Raw genomic sequence first — 16,256 nt, 5'->3', positions numbered from 1 at the left:
TCCTGGCTCAGCCTGCAGGGAATTTCCAGAAGAGCCTGCAGACAGTGGATTTGGTTTGGGCCACTTTTGGGTACCAGGTCTGGTCAGGAGGAAGACTGTGTTCATTTCCCCCTTTTCTTTACTCTTCTGTGAATCTCATCCTCCAAGCTAGATGATGGAGCAGGTGGCTGTGGTCCATTCCTTTTTTTTTTTTCATTTATCAATTCTTCCATTACTTTCTTTTAATTCAAGCATTCATACAGTAAGAAGGGTTTCTGTCCTTTCATTTTTCAATATAATATACAGAACCATAATACTAGTTCAGTTTCAAATTATGGGGGATCCCATTCGAATATGTTCGGGTGTGACAAGTGGCTGTTACAATACTGAGAAATTTCACGAAAGAGGTATTCAACAATTTGTAAGGTAATCAAATATATTTTTGCTGCGTAGGCCAACACATTAATAGTAACTTGTTTTAAAATGCAGTCTTTTGGCCAGGCACCATGGCTCACACTTATAATCCCAGCATTTTGGGAGGCTGAGGTAGGCAGATCACCTGAGGTCAGGAGTTCGAGACCAGCCTGGCCAACATAGTGAAACTCCGTCTCTACTAAAACTACAAAAAGTATCTGGGTGTAGTGGCGCACGCCTGTAGGCCCAGCTACTCGGGGGGCTGAGGCAGGAGAATTGCTTGAACCTGGGGGACAGAGGTTGCAGTGAGCCAAGATTGCGCGACTGCTCTCCAGCCTGGGTAACAGAGTGAGACTCTGTCTCAAAAAAAAGCAGTCTTTTAGCCTTCATATTACTATAAAAGAGTATTCAAGATTATGTATTAATGTTGGTGCCATTTGCCATTAAAAGTAATGGCAAAAACGTGATTACTTTTGCACCAATCTAGAAGATATGTTGTCTGTGCCTTGAGAATCCTTGCGTCAGCACGGGCATCCCTGCCCCCTCGGAATTACTCAAACTCACTCCATTTCGAAGGCATCAGGACATTTCATGAGTCCACTTCTTTACCCTTACCTGTAACAGTCAAAAACTAAACTGACACTTTCCTCATGACATAGTTGTTTTTAGAATGTATGAGTGTGATCATAAAAGATTATTTTCCAGGATATTGGGGCTGGGGAGCCGGAGGGGGCTGTTCCAGGAGGCGGGGGGCCTGGAGCTGGTACTTAACAGACTTTGGTGCTTATGAGTGTGGATTATGGACCAGATGCCAGGGTTCAAATCCCAGCTCAGATACTTACTGATGGTATAACCCTGGGCAAGTTACTTGACTCCTCTGTGCCTCGGTTTCCTCATCTGTAAAATGGGAAGGGGGCTGTTACCCACCTCATACGGTGGTTGTGAGGATTAACGTATGTCTTTAGCATAGGTCTTTAGGACAGAGCCACGGACATGGTGAGCGCCCTGTGAGTTGCTGACTGTTACTCAATGAAAAGCAACAGACTTCACCCAGAAAGCTGAGAAGCCCAGGGCAGCTCATGGCAGCTTTAAAGCAGAAAGGGAGACTCACTGGGGTCTGTAGAGATGACAAAAAAGGGGCCTCCCAGTTCAGAGACTGGGGGGGGCTTGGGGGGGTACCCTGCAGTAGCACACATTCTCCTCCCACAGCAGCTCGGGAGTGGTGCGTTTGTGACAGAACCCAGTGCGGAAGAGCTGGGGTTACTGAGCCGGCCACCGAGGGAGACCTGCCACAAAGAGGGGGCAGCCTGCCCGGAGAGCCTGCCGCTGCGGGATGCCAGCCCGGCTGGGGGCCCCTCGTCCCCCAGGGACCTTCCTGAGCCCCGGGTGTCCACGGAGCACACCAATAACAGGATTGGTGAGTCAGCCTGTTTTGGGAGGTCCTCTGCAGCCCAGGGGCAGATGGGAGATGAGTACGGGGCCCTGGGCCCTGGAAGGGACCTGGAGACCCTGGAGCCAAAAGGGGCAGCAAAGGAGAGGCATAGATTCTTCACCCCAATTTAAGTTTCTGTAAGTAGGGACAGCAAGAGTACTTACCTCATAGGCCATTGTGCGAATTCATGAGCCAGTGCGCATGAGGTGCCTGCCGTCACTCACGTAAAAAATGAACGCCGCCCCGGCCCCCAACACCGAGCGCCCGAGGGGACAGGAAGAAGATGTGCCAGTGGTCATAGGACCTGCCACTTGTCTGGTGCATTCCGGGCACTGTGCAGGCGCCATCTCTTCATCTCTGATTGTCTCACCACCTGCTTTGGATGGTGTCTTTCTCCCCATTTTACAGTTGGGGAAACTGTGGCTCAGAGGGCGAAGGGATTTTCCCCATCGCATGGCTACTAAGTGACACAGCTGGGACTCGCCCCTGCGTCTGCTGGGCCCTGAAGCCTTTGATTTGTCCATGTTACCACCCACCCTCTGCAGAAGCAGGAGGCCAGATGGGGCCCAGATGTCCAGAGCTTTGCAACGGCAGCTGCCCACCAGCCTGGACAGACATCTGCTTTGGCCTCCTGTGGGCCTCCCTGCCTCCTCTCTTGCTTCTCATCACCTTGGTACAAGTAGGGCATTTTTCCCAGAATATATACCTGACTGTATTGCACACCTGCTGAAAAGCCTCCAGTGGCTTCCCATTCCCTGTGGGATGAATTACAGCATTCTCATTCCAGCATTCAAGGCTGACAGTAAGTTGTAGCTCCCCCACCAGACTCACCTATCTTCTGACCCCACGGTCTGCCCCTCTCCCTTGTGGCAGTCTCCCGAACTTACAGACCCCTCTCTCACGTCTGAGCTTCTCAGTGGAAGCTGCCGCCTCGCCTGAAACAGCCCACTCCACCGCCTTGAATCCAGTTAATTCTGGATTTCATGGGGACCCTGCTTATTTGCCTCTTCCTCCAGGAAGCCTTCTGTGCCCTCTCCATTGTGCTATGCTCCCTAAGAACCCAGGCCTCCCCTACCCGGTGTCCTAGCACCCAGCGGTGTGACTGCATGTTTATAGCCTTCCTCCACCTCCACCTGGCTTTGTGCTCCCTATGGGCAGGGCCTTGGTGGACCCCATCTCTGTCACCTCTGGAAGGGCAACCGGCACTGGGATGATACTGAAGAGTCATTTGTAATTGTCCTGTGCATTTCTATGGCAGACGGTGGTGGCCAGAACTCTTCAGGGCAGTCATCTTCTCTTTTTATTTTTTCAGCCTCCTGAGTAACTGGGATTATGGGTGAGTGTCACCACGCCTGGCTAATTTTTTGTATTTTTAGTAGAGATGGGATTTCACTATGCTGGCCAGGCTGGTCTTGAACTCCTGGCCTCAAGGTGATCTGCCTGCCTTGGCCTTCCAAAGTACTGGGATTATAGGCATGAGCCACTGTGGCCGGCCTGGACAGTTTTTTGTAACAAACTGAAACTTTTGAAATGGTAGCTTTTAGAAAGTTTTATTTGAAAAGTGTGTATTTTGGGAAATACCGTCAAAGGCTTCTTCAGAATTCCTAAGAAGTCCTGACTGGAACACCTGAGCGCAGCGCCTGCAATCCCAGGGGTGGGGTTCAGAGGGTGTTTGATGGGGAAGAGAAGGAAGTACTAGGCTCCCAGGCGGCTGGCTCAGGCGTGGCTGCCCTCCCCCGGCATGGCCTGCAGGCCTTGCTGGTGAGTGGATGGGGGGCCACCTCCGCCATGATGGGAAGGGCAGGCCTTGGAGGTTCTCTCGGGCACCCAAGACACAGGCACCTCCCTTGTCCTCCTGATGCCAGCCCAGGGGAGCGTTCTCCCTTCCCATCCAGTTCCCAAGAGGGGTCACACTGGGGTCATACATCATCCCTCTCCCCCGGGAACCAAGCAAGAGACAAACCCCTTTCCCCACAACTTCCTCACCTGCCCTCCCCACCTGGCCAAGATGAATTCCCTGGACTCTGGAGCTCTGGGGAGGGGGCAGGAAATCCATGCAGCCCTCAGAAGCCACTCCCACAGCCTAGCGGGTGGGCAGCCTGTGATGGGGGCAGAGCTGGAGCGGGGCACACCCCTCATGGCCGGATGTGAAATTCCCAGACTCTCTGTCACTTCTGAGCTCAGTGGGAGCTGCCTCCTCACCCGGAGCGGCCAGTTCCACCGCCTTGACGCCAGTTAATTCCAGATGTCCTGGGGACTCCTGCTCATTTCCCTGAGGAATGTGAAGGGACCAGCCTGTCCCCAGCTTTGGCTGCTTCTCCCTTATCCAGCACCCCCACCCTCACTTCCCTCCCACCTGACCCCACCCGCCTCTCATCTTCTCTGCCCATCCCCCTCTGGGCCTTCTCTCCCCTCCTGGGGTCTCCTCTCTCACCACCCCCGGCCCCCATCTTTTGCCCAGCCCTCTATAGGACTCCTGGGACCGGGAGCCCACAGGCCTTGATGGAGGTGTGGGGAGTGCTGAGGCCCTGCTCTGTTTTGGGGTCTGTGGGGGTGCCCAGCCCACAGCCTGTCCCACACGCCGGGCCTTCTCCTCCTCTTGCTGCTGTTTGGCATACTTCTCTCTTTCCCGGGGTGTTCAAAACCAAAACAGAAGAGCCAGCGTCGTGCAGTAGGGTTGAGGGTAAGGGCGACTTGAGAACCTTTTGGGGTTCTGAATCCGAGGGGTGTAACTGCATTACCCAGAGAGGCAGGGGTCCCTGCACACCCACCCCACCCCACCCCACCCCTCAAGTTCCTTCTTGAACTTCCCCATTCTGGCCTCCAGAGTCCATTGCAAAACAGCCAGGAGCCAGCCCACCCTGAGCCAGACACCATCAGCTGGGCAGAGGCCAGACTTCCCCACTCCCCAGCTCCTCGGGCCACTGAACTCCCCTGAGCCTCCATGTCCCCTCTATCAGAAGGTCGCACCCAAAGCCCCCACATCAGACTGGCGAGGAGCGGCCATCTGTCCAAGCTCCCACCGTATGCTCACAGCACAGCCACGCAGGCTGCAGGCAGGAGATCGGCTCTGGGCAGTAAGCCCTGAAATTCATGGCCTGAGCCAGACTGTCTCAATCATGGACTGCCGGAACCTTTTGAGGGGGCTGGGGTTTTTGCAGGATGTGACTGGCCGGCTGAGTTTGCCCAGACCAAGGGGGCTCTCAGGACATGGGACTTGCAGTACTAAAACCAGGAATGTTCCCGGGCAAGCTGGACAAGTTGGTTACCCCGGGTTTTGGCTGCAGGCATGTGGATAGGAGCAGAAAGGGCCTCCAGGCGGAGTGGGTGTTTTTTCGGGATTTCTCCTAACTACGTGGCAACCTTGGACAGGTCCTTTAACGTCTGCAGGCTTCAGGTTCTTATCTGTAAATGGGAATCTTGATGGGGTCTGCCTTGCAGGAGGGCTGAGGACCCAGCAGCTGGGGTGTGGAAAGCGCTCAGCTCTGCTATGTCTGCTTGTGCTCTGGTTACCCACAGCTTTGCCTATTTTTGTCCACTGTTTACTTTCTCTCCCACCCTGTACTCTTCTTCCCTACCCATCCCCAAAGAAGTGCTGAGAAAATCCTAAGTACAAGTGGGCTGGTTCTTAACTCCTCAAGGCCCCGCTCCTCATTATTCTATTTCCTCTGAACCCCCAGGATGCCTGTAAGGTGTGTCAGAGAGGCTGTGCCATCAGCCTGAGGCTACCCAGCAGGCATGCCAGCACTGGGCCTCGGCCCCTTCTCTGCCTCTTTGCTCCCATCCTGGCTGGTGCTCTGGCCTCCCTCGCTCACCCATCCTTTTGCCTTGCAGAGAAAATCTACATCATGAAGGCCGACACTGTGATCGTGGGAACTGTGAAGGCGGAGCTGCCAGAGGGCCAGGGCCTGGTAGGGCCAGCGGAGCCCGAGTTGGAGGAGGAGCTGGAGGCGGACCATGCCCCCCACTACCCCGAGCAGGAGACAGAGCCGCCTCTGGGCAGCTGCAGTGATGTCATGCTGTCAGTGGAAGAGGAAGGGAAAGAAGACCCATTGCCCACAGCTGCCTCTGGAAAGTGAGGCCTGGGCTGGGCTGGGGCTAGGAGGGCAGCAGGGTGGCCTCTGGAAGGCCAGGGTGGCACTGTTGGCACCAAGCTTGGGGGCAGAGGCCTATCTGGCCTGAACTGAGGTTCCAGCATCTAGTGATGGACCGGCCTGTCATTGCAGGGGGCTGGTGGTCTCTGCTTGTATCCCCCACTTAGCTGTCCCCTGACCCAGAGCCTAGGGGATCTGGGGCTTGTACAGAAGAGACAGTCCAAGGGGACTGGATCCCAGCAGTGATGTTGGTTGAGGCAGCAGACAGGTGGCAGGATGGGCACTGCCGAGAACAGCACTGGCCCCAGAGCCCTGGGCATCAGACCCTCACCACCAGGCCCAGAGCCCACCGAGGGAGAGGCTGTGAGGCCGGCTCCCGACGGCCCTGTAACCCTACTCTCCTCTCTCCCTGGACCTCAGAGGTGACACCCATTGGGCCCTTCCGGCATGCCCCCAGTTACTGTAAATGTGGCCACCAGTGGGCATGGAGCCAGTGCCTGGGGTTGTTTCTCCTGAGTCAAAAGGGAAGTCAAGGGATGGGGCGTCGTCAGCTGGCACCGTCTCTGCTGCAGCAGCCACACTGTACTCTGCGCTGGCGTGGGGGCCCCTGACTGGGCTGCAGGACCCTCCTGGTGCTGCCCACCTTCTCTGTCCTGTAGCCCCTTGGTGGCCTAGGGCCCAGGATCAAGTCACTCATCTCTGAATGTCCCCACCAATCCCCACCACAGCAGGCGCCTCGGGTCCCAGATGTCTGTAGCCCTCAGCAGCTGCAGACCTCCCCTCACCAACCCAGAGAACCTGCTTTACTTTGCCCAGGGACTTCCTCCCCACGTGAACATGGGGAACGTCCGGCCCTGCCTGGGGTCCTTGACCACTCTCTGTGGGCCCCACCCGCTCTGTCCTGGGAAATGAAGAAGCATCTTCCTTAGATCTGCCCTGCTTGCAAATCCACTAGCACCGACCCCGCCAGCTGGTTCCGGCTCTGCGCCCGTTGGGGTGCGGACGTCGAGAAGCACCATGGCCTCACCCAGGCGTCCGCTTTACTCTGGACTATAGGAAACAAGACTGTTTGGAGGTTCCATCAGGATTTTGGGTGTTTCACGTTTCACACTAAGGAGTAAAGCGGCCGTGACTTCCAGTCAGCTGGCCAGCCTGCTGGCTCCCCAGGGCCTTCAGACGTGTATGCAAATAAGTCATGGATGAGGATGAGTCTTGAAGTTGCGGGCAGCCTGGAGACTCGTGGACTTACCGCCTGCCGGCAGGCCCGGGAAAACTGCTGTTTACTCATCGGCCAGCCACGTGCTCTCTGGAGGAAGTGGTAGTTTCTGAAACTGCTCAGATGTTTTGGGGAAAGTTGGAGAAGCCATGGCATTGCGAGAGATGGTTACACCAGAACCTGGACATTGGCCAGAAGCTTAAGTGGGCAGACACTGTTTGTCCAGTGTTTGTGCAAGGATGGAGTGGGTGTCTCTGCATCACCCGCAGCCGTGGCTGTAAGGCACATGCCTGCGAGGCAGGGCAGTCTGGCACCCGTGATGGGAGGGATTGACATGTTTTAACAAAATAATGCACTTCCTCACCCAGTGGCCCTTCATACAACTTTTGAATCTCTCAAAATCTATAAAATCCTTCAAAACAAAGAACTGTAAGGCTGAGGATGTGATCATTGAAATTGAGAGTATATTATTAATAGAACCCCTGAGTATATTATTAATAGAACCTCTGGGAGTCTCCCCGCAGAGCAGGGATTCCCACTGCACCCCCAGACACTACGGTGGCCAGTCTCTGGTGGATTGGATATTTCTGGGGCTGGGAGCCCACTTCCTGCCGGGGCAGCCCTTCTCATTGCTGGAAGATTTTCCTTATCACTCGAGGCGAATTCTTTCTCCGTGTAATTGCCACTCCCTGGTCCAAAGCCTGCCCTTTGAGGACACTCAGAATAAAGCCACTGTTGGCCGGGTGTGGTGGCTCACGCCTGTAATCCCAGCACTCTGGGAGGCTGAGGTGAGTGGATCACCTGAGGTCAGGAGTTCAAGACTAGCCTGGGCAACTTGGTAAAACCCCATCTGTACTAAAAATATAAGAATTAGCCAGGTATGGTGGCAGGCACCTGTAATCCCAGCTACTCAAGAGGCTGAGGCAGGAGAATCGCTTGAACCTGGGAGGTGGAGGTTGGAGCAGTGAGCCGAGATCGTGCCACTGCACTCCAGCCGGGATGACAAGAGTGAGACTCCGTCTCAAAAAAATAAATAAATAAAAATAAGGCCACTGTTGTCACAAGGCTCCCTTTAGGTATTTGTAGAAAGGTTTCTGGGCCTTCCCACAGCCTTCTTCCCTCTGGACTGGGCCGAGCAGCCCCATAGCTTTGGAGAAGGGAGTCTCCAAGGAACAGTGTGAGTGCCCAAGCCTTGGGAGGCAGAGGGAGGACTACAGGTATCTGGGAGCCTTGGGAGGCAGAGGGAGGACCACAGTATCTGGGAGTGTTGGACTTCTGTGTCTGAGCTGGAAGGAGCCCAGCCTGCCTCCCTGGGCACAGCTCAGTGGCACTTTAGGGCCAGCCTCCACCCCAGGCAGCCAGCTTGAGGCCCCCTCTGACTGTGTCTCCTGTGTGAGGTGGAGGAAACCTACAGCCACGGACAGACCCTGCCCACCCCATCCCCAAGACTCCAGCCCACACCCAGACATCAGCCCAGCCACTGAACCAGCCAAAGCCTGCCACGCACTCAGTCCAGGAGCCAGGGTGGATTTTCCCACCCTGCCCAGCGATGAGCGGACCCCATCTATTCTCTGGCTGTGCTCATGTCCAGGTTGGCAGATGGACAGAGCTCCCTGCAATTCTCCAGGCTGTGACGACACCCCCACACACCTCTTCCTAAACATTTGTGATCAGAGAGTGGTAAGTATCAGATGGAAGCTGTTGCCTTCAGAGAAAAGCCATTGTTTCCCAAGGCACTTTTGTAGGTGGTAAAGCATTCTACAGTTCTTAGAATCTCCACGGCTTGGGTCAGTCCCTAAAACAGAATGAGAGGGCCTCCCTGGAGTGTCTCTTACTCCATCGCGACCTCACCTTCCAACAATGAGGTGTTAAAGACCCAAGACTGGGTCTGGGTCATCTTTGTCCCATGGTCACCAGGCACTGATTGGTTGGGCTAAGTAGAAATGAAAACCTGTGCGGGGATGAGAGGCGGCTCTCCAGCCACAGTTCCTCGGTGCCTTCTCTCTTCCGCCCACTTCCTCGATCCTCTGCAGTTGAGGGCAAGTGTGGGCGTGTGAGGGACTTGGGCCAGAATGTGTGGGGACATCAGATTCACAGCCAGGGCTCAAGAGAAAAGCTTAGTCAAGGCGAGACTGTTCAGCCTCAAGAGGGGCTCCTTGGGCCGAAAGAGAAGCTGCTGAGGACACCTCAGGCCCCTGCACCCTCCACCAGGCCCCTCTGCCAGGCCTGTCCTCCTGAGCCAGCACCCCATGCTGGCCAAACACCCTGGAACCCTTGCCTTTCTCTGTGCCGGGGAGCAGGTGTTCAATGCTGGGGCCATGGGTATGAGCCAGGCACAGGGCAGAGAGGCTTGCCTGCCATTCTCTGCAGCCCAGACACAGACAGCAGCGTGCGGATGGTGGTGGCACTGTGGGGTCACACAGGCTCGAATCCCAGCTCTGCCATTTATCAGTTGCACGAGCTTGGCTATGTTCCATGATCTCTCTAAGCCTCGGTTTTCTTGTCTGTGAAATGGGGGTGTCAGTCTCTACTTGATGGGGTCACAGGGCTTCCCTGACTTGCCGCTTGGTGTGTGGCTTGTGCTGAGTGGCAGGTTCTGTCCTTATTCCAGCCTGGTGGCCACTTGCCAAGAGCGAGCCCTTCCTATGTCTGCAGAATTCAGCCCATCAAGGTTAATCAGAGCTTTCAGGCCATCCTGGGAACCTAGCCATCCTTGGGGCCAACTTGCTGTGGGAAGCCCCGCAGTGGGCAGGCCTACTCCTTGCTCTGTGGGCTACCCCAAGAACCTTTCAAATCACAGTCGTAGGACTGGCTCATTATTCGATATCTGTAACCCTGGGCATGTCGGCGAAGTGCTGCGGGTCCCTCCGGAGGGACATCTCGCTGGTGGTTCTAGCACATTCCAGATTGCACCACATTGCTGTTCAAGGTCTTTCCTCAATTAAAGAGTGACCTCCCTTCCTCCCTTCCTTCCACAAACACCTCTGATGAGCCTGGCCCAAGTCAAGTCTAGCTGCCGAGGACTCGTGGGACACAGACTTGCTCTCGTGGGTCCTGTGTCTGGTGGACGGGACAGACGGTGGCGTCATCAAATCAGTACACAAGGTCATTCCAGAGTCAGCTCACACTGTGAACCACAAGAAGCCCGAGCCAGGTACTGTGGCAGAGTTGGAGGGGAGGGCCACCTCTAGCTAGGTGGTCAGGGCAAGCCTCTTTGAGAAGGTGCCCTTCGAACCGGCCTGAGTGATGTCCCCACCTGAGGTGAGGAGGGAAGGCCTGGGGACGTGGAGGGCCTGGTGGGCCATTGTAATTAGGCTCCTAGATTTTATCATAAGACTACTGGTCTATGTTTACTTTTGTTTTCTTCCTATTAGAACAATAAACATCCTGGTATTATTTCAGCAATGAGTGAGAAAGGCCAAAGCAGAGGCAGCAAAGGTTGTTTTAACCTACTTTGGAGGGAAGCTGGGGAAACAGGCAGCAGTTGCTGGCAGCCAGGAAGCAGTTAGATGTGTTTTCTCAGAAAGAACTAAGACGGCATTCCTGGTGATGATTGTAGCTGTGGGTCAGGTTAGGAGTCTGCCGGTCTAGCTTCCCCTTTCTCTGGGTGTCTTCCAGACAGTAAAAACCAAACTGAAAAACCCTGGGAAGCCTGGAGGCCTTCGTGTTTTGGTGTGGTGATTGTTTTCCCAATCATGAGGCAGGGATTACGCCAGCATCACAGGGACAGCGGTGGCCTGTGCTTACTTTTTACCCTTCAGCCCTCATGGAGGCAGTGGCCATTTCATGACGGTGGCATGGAGTTGTGGCTTCCGGCTCAACCAGTTCCCAGCTGCTTGGTCCCAAGCAAAGCCTCTATGTGCGTTCAGTGTGGGCTTTCTGGTCTGCAAAATAGACCTCATGGGGCCAGGCACGGTGGCTCGCGCCTGTAATCCCAGCACTTTGGGAGGCCGAGGAGAGTAGATCACTTGAGGTCAGGAGTTCAAGACCAGCCCGGGCAACATGGCAAAACCCCATCCCTATTAAAAATACAAAAAGTAGCTGGGCATGGTGGCACGTGCCTGTGATCCCAGCTACTTGGGAGGCTAAGGTGGAAGAATTGCTTGAACCTGAGAGGCGGAGGTTGCAGTGAGCCGAGATCGTGTCACTGCACTCGAGCCTGGGTGGCAGAATGAGACTCTGTTTGGGCACGTATGCCATGTTCGGTAAATGACAGCCTTCAAGAGCAGCATCTTAAGAGCTGAGAGTTCGCCTAGGCCTTCCCACATTCTTTGTGCATCTGAGCTTCCTAATAGAACCCTGGACAGTAGATAGGCTGGGTGGCAACACTCCCTTTTACAAACTGAGGCTCAGGGGGGCGAAGCAACTGGCCCACTGCCACACAGCTGGGAAGTCCCAGAGCCGGAGTTCAACCCCCAACTCTGTGATTCTAAATCCCTCCCCGTGTGCAGGTGACCCGGCTGCCTCTGTGGTCAGGGGTTGTGTTCATATTGTGGTCATCCCCTGGCACTATGCCTTCTAGATAAGTTTCCTTTCATCTTTAAGCCATCACAACGGAGATAGAATAGAGGTGGATTTTATTCCTTCCTTTATGGGAAGGCAGGGACAGTTGCGAGAGGCTGGGTAACCTGCGCAAGGTCAAACTCCAGGCTGGGTGTGGCTTTCTGACTGTTCTGACCAGACAGGAAGGACATGGAGCTAACCCAGCCAGGGCCTCCTTCCTTGACACAGCTTTCCTCAAAGGTGTGTGTGTGGTTTTTTGTTTGTTTGTTTGTTTGTTTCTGAGACAGGGTCTTCCTCTGTCACCCAGGCTGGAATGCAGTGGCACAAACACAGCTCACTGTAGCCTCAACTTCCTGGGCTCACGCGATCCTCCTGCTTCAGCCTCCTGAGTAGCTGGGATCACAGGCACACGCCACCATGCCTGGCTAATTTTTTTTTTTTTTTTTGCAGAGATGGGTCTCTCTATGTTGCCCAGGCTGGTCTTGAATTCCTGGGCTCAAGCAATCTTCCTACCTTGGCTTCCCTAAGTGCTGGATTACAGGTGTGTGATTCTGAGGTCCAGGGAGACTCGGGGCTGGGTTGAGTCCAGAGAATCTCTGGGGGAGAACTGCCTGACAGTGGAATTGCCTTTTCCATCCCCAGTAACACCTCATATCCTGCTCACTGCCCTACTTGAGTCTCCCTGAAGGAAGACGATCAAGAACAAACCTCCCATTTTACAGATGGGAAAACTGAGCCTGATAGAGGCAAAGCAGTTTTCCCAAGGTCCCAGCTTGGTGCTGTGTGATGGAGACAGCTCTAACTCTAGCTGTCAGTTGGGGCTGGGGTAGGGGGAAGCCACTCTCTAGTCCAAGGGAGCAGTAAAGATGACATGCTGATTTTCATTCTTTCTTTAAAAAACAAAAAGTGATGTTAAAAGTAACTATGGTGAGAGGGTTGGGTTCTTATTTACAAGGCAGCGTTGCAAGAATAAACAGAGTAGACAAAAATGTCCCATCAGCTGGGCTTCTGCAGCTTCACAAACTACGGATCCGTGTAGTCAGAGGGCCCCAGGTTCAGAAGGGCCCTGGGCTTGGTTTCACACTCTGTTGTCGCCATCTTGAAAGTGATAAATAATTTTTGGCAAGGGGCCCTGTGTTTTCATTTTTCATGGAGTTCTACAAATTATGTCACTTGTCTTGCATGGGGGCAGGGAAATTGTTAATTTGGATTTCACTCAGTGCCAAAGCATTTTGCCTCCTTGTCATGTGACCTCAGAAGGACCTTATAGATGAGCCCACATGTCGCCATTTTTAAGAAGTGTTAAATGACCAGTAACTGACGTAGCTGTCCCAGTCATCGCTGGCTACATAACAAATCACCTCAAAACTTAATACCTTAAAACAATGGTCATTAATTTTGCTCACAAATCCGCAGTGTGGGCTGGACTTAGCTGGGGAGGCGCATCTCGGCTCACATAGTACCAGCGGGGGTGATGAGACAGGCTGGAAAATCCACCTCCAAGAGGGCTGGCAAATTGGTGCTGGCTGTCAGTTTCTCTCTGTGGAGCTTCTTGGGCTTCCTCACAGCATGGCCACCAGGTTCCTGGAGCCAACAACTCCAGGGGCAGGAAGTGGAAACTGCCAGCGTCATAAAGTCTGAGCCCAGAACTGGCACTGCATCACCTTTGCCACATTCTGGGTAGTCACAGAGCCCAGACTCAAGGGGAGGGGACACGGATCCCACCTCTCGTTAGGAGGAGTGTCAAAGAATCTTGAGATCTTATGTGTCAGCATGAACACTTCACATATTGTCTCATTTTAGCCTCTGGGTAATTTTGCCATTATTGTCCTTGGAGTTGGCTCAAGGAAGCTAAATAACCTGGTGGAATCCCAAATTCATCTGGCTGTAATTTGAATCCAAGCTGGTCTGTCTCCAGAGTGTGAGCTCTGGACAGAGCGGCTGACCTGTGCATTCAGGGACCCATGCAGTCAGAATGTGGCAGGACTGGAATGCAGGCTCACATCTGTCTGATTAGAGAACACTTGAGCTTGGTACCTGTACAAACTAGGCCCTATCTAGCTTTTAGATAGGGAAATCAAGGCTCTGAGAGGTCTTGCCGGGCCTCCCCTGAGGAAGAGGGCAGGGTCTGGGACCTTCCAGGGCAGGACGGGGCCCCCAACTTGGGTTGCACAGAACCATGTCAGGAAGTCACAGAGAGTTGTGGGCAGATTATGCAAGTACAGGCTGTCAGGAGGGGTGCTGTTTTTCACTGCAATTACACTTCACTCAGGAAATACAGCTTCCGCACGTATCGAGGGAGGGTTCCTCACCCTGTGCAGAAAACCTCCTGTGAATACCGGGCCACTCGCTGAGTGACCCTGGGTCCTCTGGGCCAAGTTCATTCACCAAAGTTCCCTGAGAGCCTCTTTGTGCCCATCTGGGTTAGGCTTTGACAATAGAGTTGAAGAGGCTTTATTCCTGCCATGCATGGAGTCACAGGTTAGTAAGAAAGACGGTAAGAGCTGTACTTGAGGCTCCTCAAGTGTACTTGAATCTCACAGTGGACTAGGAAGTAGTTATTATTATTATTATTATTATTATTTTTTGAGACGGAGTCTCGCTCTGTCACCTAGGCTGGAGTGCAGTGGCCGGATCTCAGCTCATTGCAAGCTCCGCCTCCCGGGTTTACGCCATTCTCCTGCTTCAGTCTCCCGAGTAGCTGGGACTACAGGCACCCGCCACCTCGCCCGGCTAGTTTTTTGTATTTTTTAGTAGAGACGGGGTTTCACTGTATTAGCCAGGATGATCTCGATCTCCTGACCTCGTGATCCGCCCGTCTCGGCCTCCCAAAGTGCTGGGATTACAGGCTTGAGCCACCGCGCCCGGCCGGAAGTAGTTATTATATTACTCCCATGTTACAAGTGAGGAAACTGAGACACAGAGTAGCTAAGCCAGTTCCCCAGGGTCACACAGCTGCTAAGTGGTGCAGCTAGGCTTTGAACCCAGGCCACCTGACTGGAGTCTGTGTCCTCACCCACTTGGCCATGAGACTCCATTGTGGCTTAGGCTGAGGTCATCACTGTGCTGAGGCCCCAGCCCTGAGCCCCAGACCCTGTAGAACACTGTACAGACACCCGTGGGGCTCAGTAAATGCACAGGTAATGGAATTTGCTCTTGGCTTTTATCCCACGTTTCCTTTCCAAAGCCCAGCTGTGGCCAGGCCTCTCTCTCACAGAACCTTCTATGGCTCCCTAGTGCCTACAGGCCAATGTCTGCCAATCCAGCCCTTGCTGCTACCTCCACAGCTCCCGTATCCAAACCCCTCCTGAGACCCAACTGTTTCCGCTCAGTCACCAAATACAGAAGGCATATCCTTATCATGAAATCTCTGCTCAGTGCTCCAACCCCTGAATTTCCAACCTCATCTTTCTCCTCCTCCTCCAGAAAGCCTTCCAGGACACCCAGGCCCAGGACCTCCAAGTTCCCACAGCACTGACTGTGAAGGGAGACTGGAGGCCAAGTTCCAGAAGTCTGGCAAAAAATATATCTGAAGAAATGCATTCTTTCATTCATACAGCCACTCATTTAGTCACTCAAGCAACAGATCTGTATGTAACATCTATGTGTCGGGCACTGTGCTTGGCGCTGGGGAACACAGTGAAGTGGTGCAGTGGCGGGGATATACAGTACTACAGGGAGTCACAGCCCAACTGGGAGACCAGCCTAGAGTCTGCTCATGGCCTACGGCATGATATTTGCTTTGATGGAGAGCAGCTTGGGGTTCGTGACTCCAGTGGATGGCACCTAGCCTAGATGAGGGAGGTCCTCTGCTTTCACCTCCATAGAATGGGTTTAATAAGAGCACCTACCCCAAAGAGACATTGTAAGGATTAATTTCACCTACTAATTTGTTCAATACATATTCGTCAAGCTCAAACTCTGTGCTGGGGTGCTGGCGACACATAGCCCTGCCCTCTGCAGAGTGACAATAAAGAGTAAGACAATAAAGAATAACATTGGCTGGTGGTAATTGCTATAAAAACAAGAAAAGAAAGTGGTGTGTAGGCCCTCAGTGTGGGTGAGGTGTGCGACCAGGGCTTGGGGATGCAGCACCTGCTGCACAAAGGTCTGGGAGAATGTCGCGATTCAGGGTGTGCAGGAGGACGTGAGTAGTTATGATCATGAGTCTGTGGTAGACATTGCCCCATCCTTGCATTTGCATCTCTAGGATTCTACAGAAGAAAGGGGCAAGGTGATGGAGAGAATTTCATGAGCGGAAATTGTTCGACAGGGGCTGGGGAGGGAGGCTGGCAGGGCTGAGCCGGCTACTTGGTGGGAGGTTGCAACAGCCTTAGGAGGGGTGGGGAACTGCAGGGGAATTGGAGCCCAAGGGGGTTTCCTTCCAGGGTGAAGGGGAAAAGCAAGGCTGGGCACTTTGGGAACTTCTCAGGGAAACCCTCTCCTGTACCCTAGGGGACCCGGGCTCCCTTCTGGAGAGGCAGAATACATGGCCTCCATCACGTTTTGGGTCTGCATTCATTAAGCACTTGCTAGATGCCAGGCACTGTAGAGTCTCCATCTCGGATCCTCACAGCACCCCGGTAAAGTAGAGGCTGTTTATCCCCATTCTACAGAT

At 53.7% G+C, this 16,256-nt stretch overlaps 1 protein-coding gene across 2 annotated transcripts in view; it reads left to right on the top strand.

Moving 5' to 3' along the window:
• Window positions 1-7,994, top strand: part of TNFRSF8 (TNF receptor superfamily member 8) — an 82,438-nt gene extending 74,444 nt beyond the window's left edge. The window contains exons 14-15 of one of the 2 annotated variants that reach the window (XM_033228309.1): window positions 1,603-1,810; window positions 5,660-7,994. In XM_033228309.1, coding sequence (XP_033084200.1) covers window positions 1,603-1,810; window positions 5,660-5,904 — 453 coding nt within the window. In that variant the 3' untranslated portion in view covers window positions 5,905-7,994. The remainder of the gene's footprint in view (window positions 1-1,602; window positions 1,811-5,659) is intronic. The other variant, XM_033228310.1, reaches the window with a different exon arrangement.
• The last annotated feature ends 8,262 nt before the right edge of the window (window positions 7,995-16,256 follow it).

This window comes from Trachypithecus francoisi, unplaced genomic scaffold (genome assembly GCF_009764315.1).
Source record: "Trachypithecus francoisi isolate TF-2019V2 unplaced genomic scaffold, Tfra_2.0 Lachesis_group12, whole genome shotgun sequence".
NCBI lineage: Eukaryota > Metazoa > Chordata > Mammalia > Primates > Cercopithecidae > Trachypithecus > Trachypithecus francoisi.
Note: the sequence above shows the minus strand (reverse complement) of the source record. Positions and strands in the feature narration are given on the sequence as shown.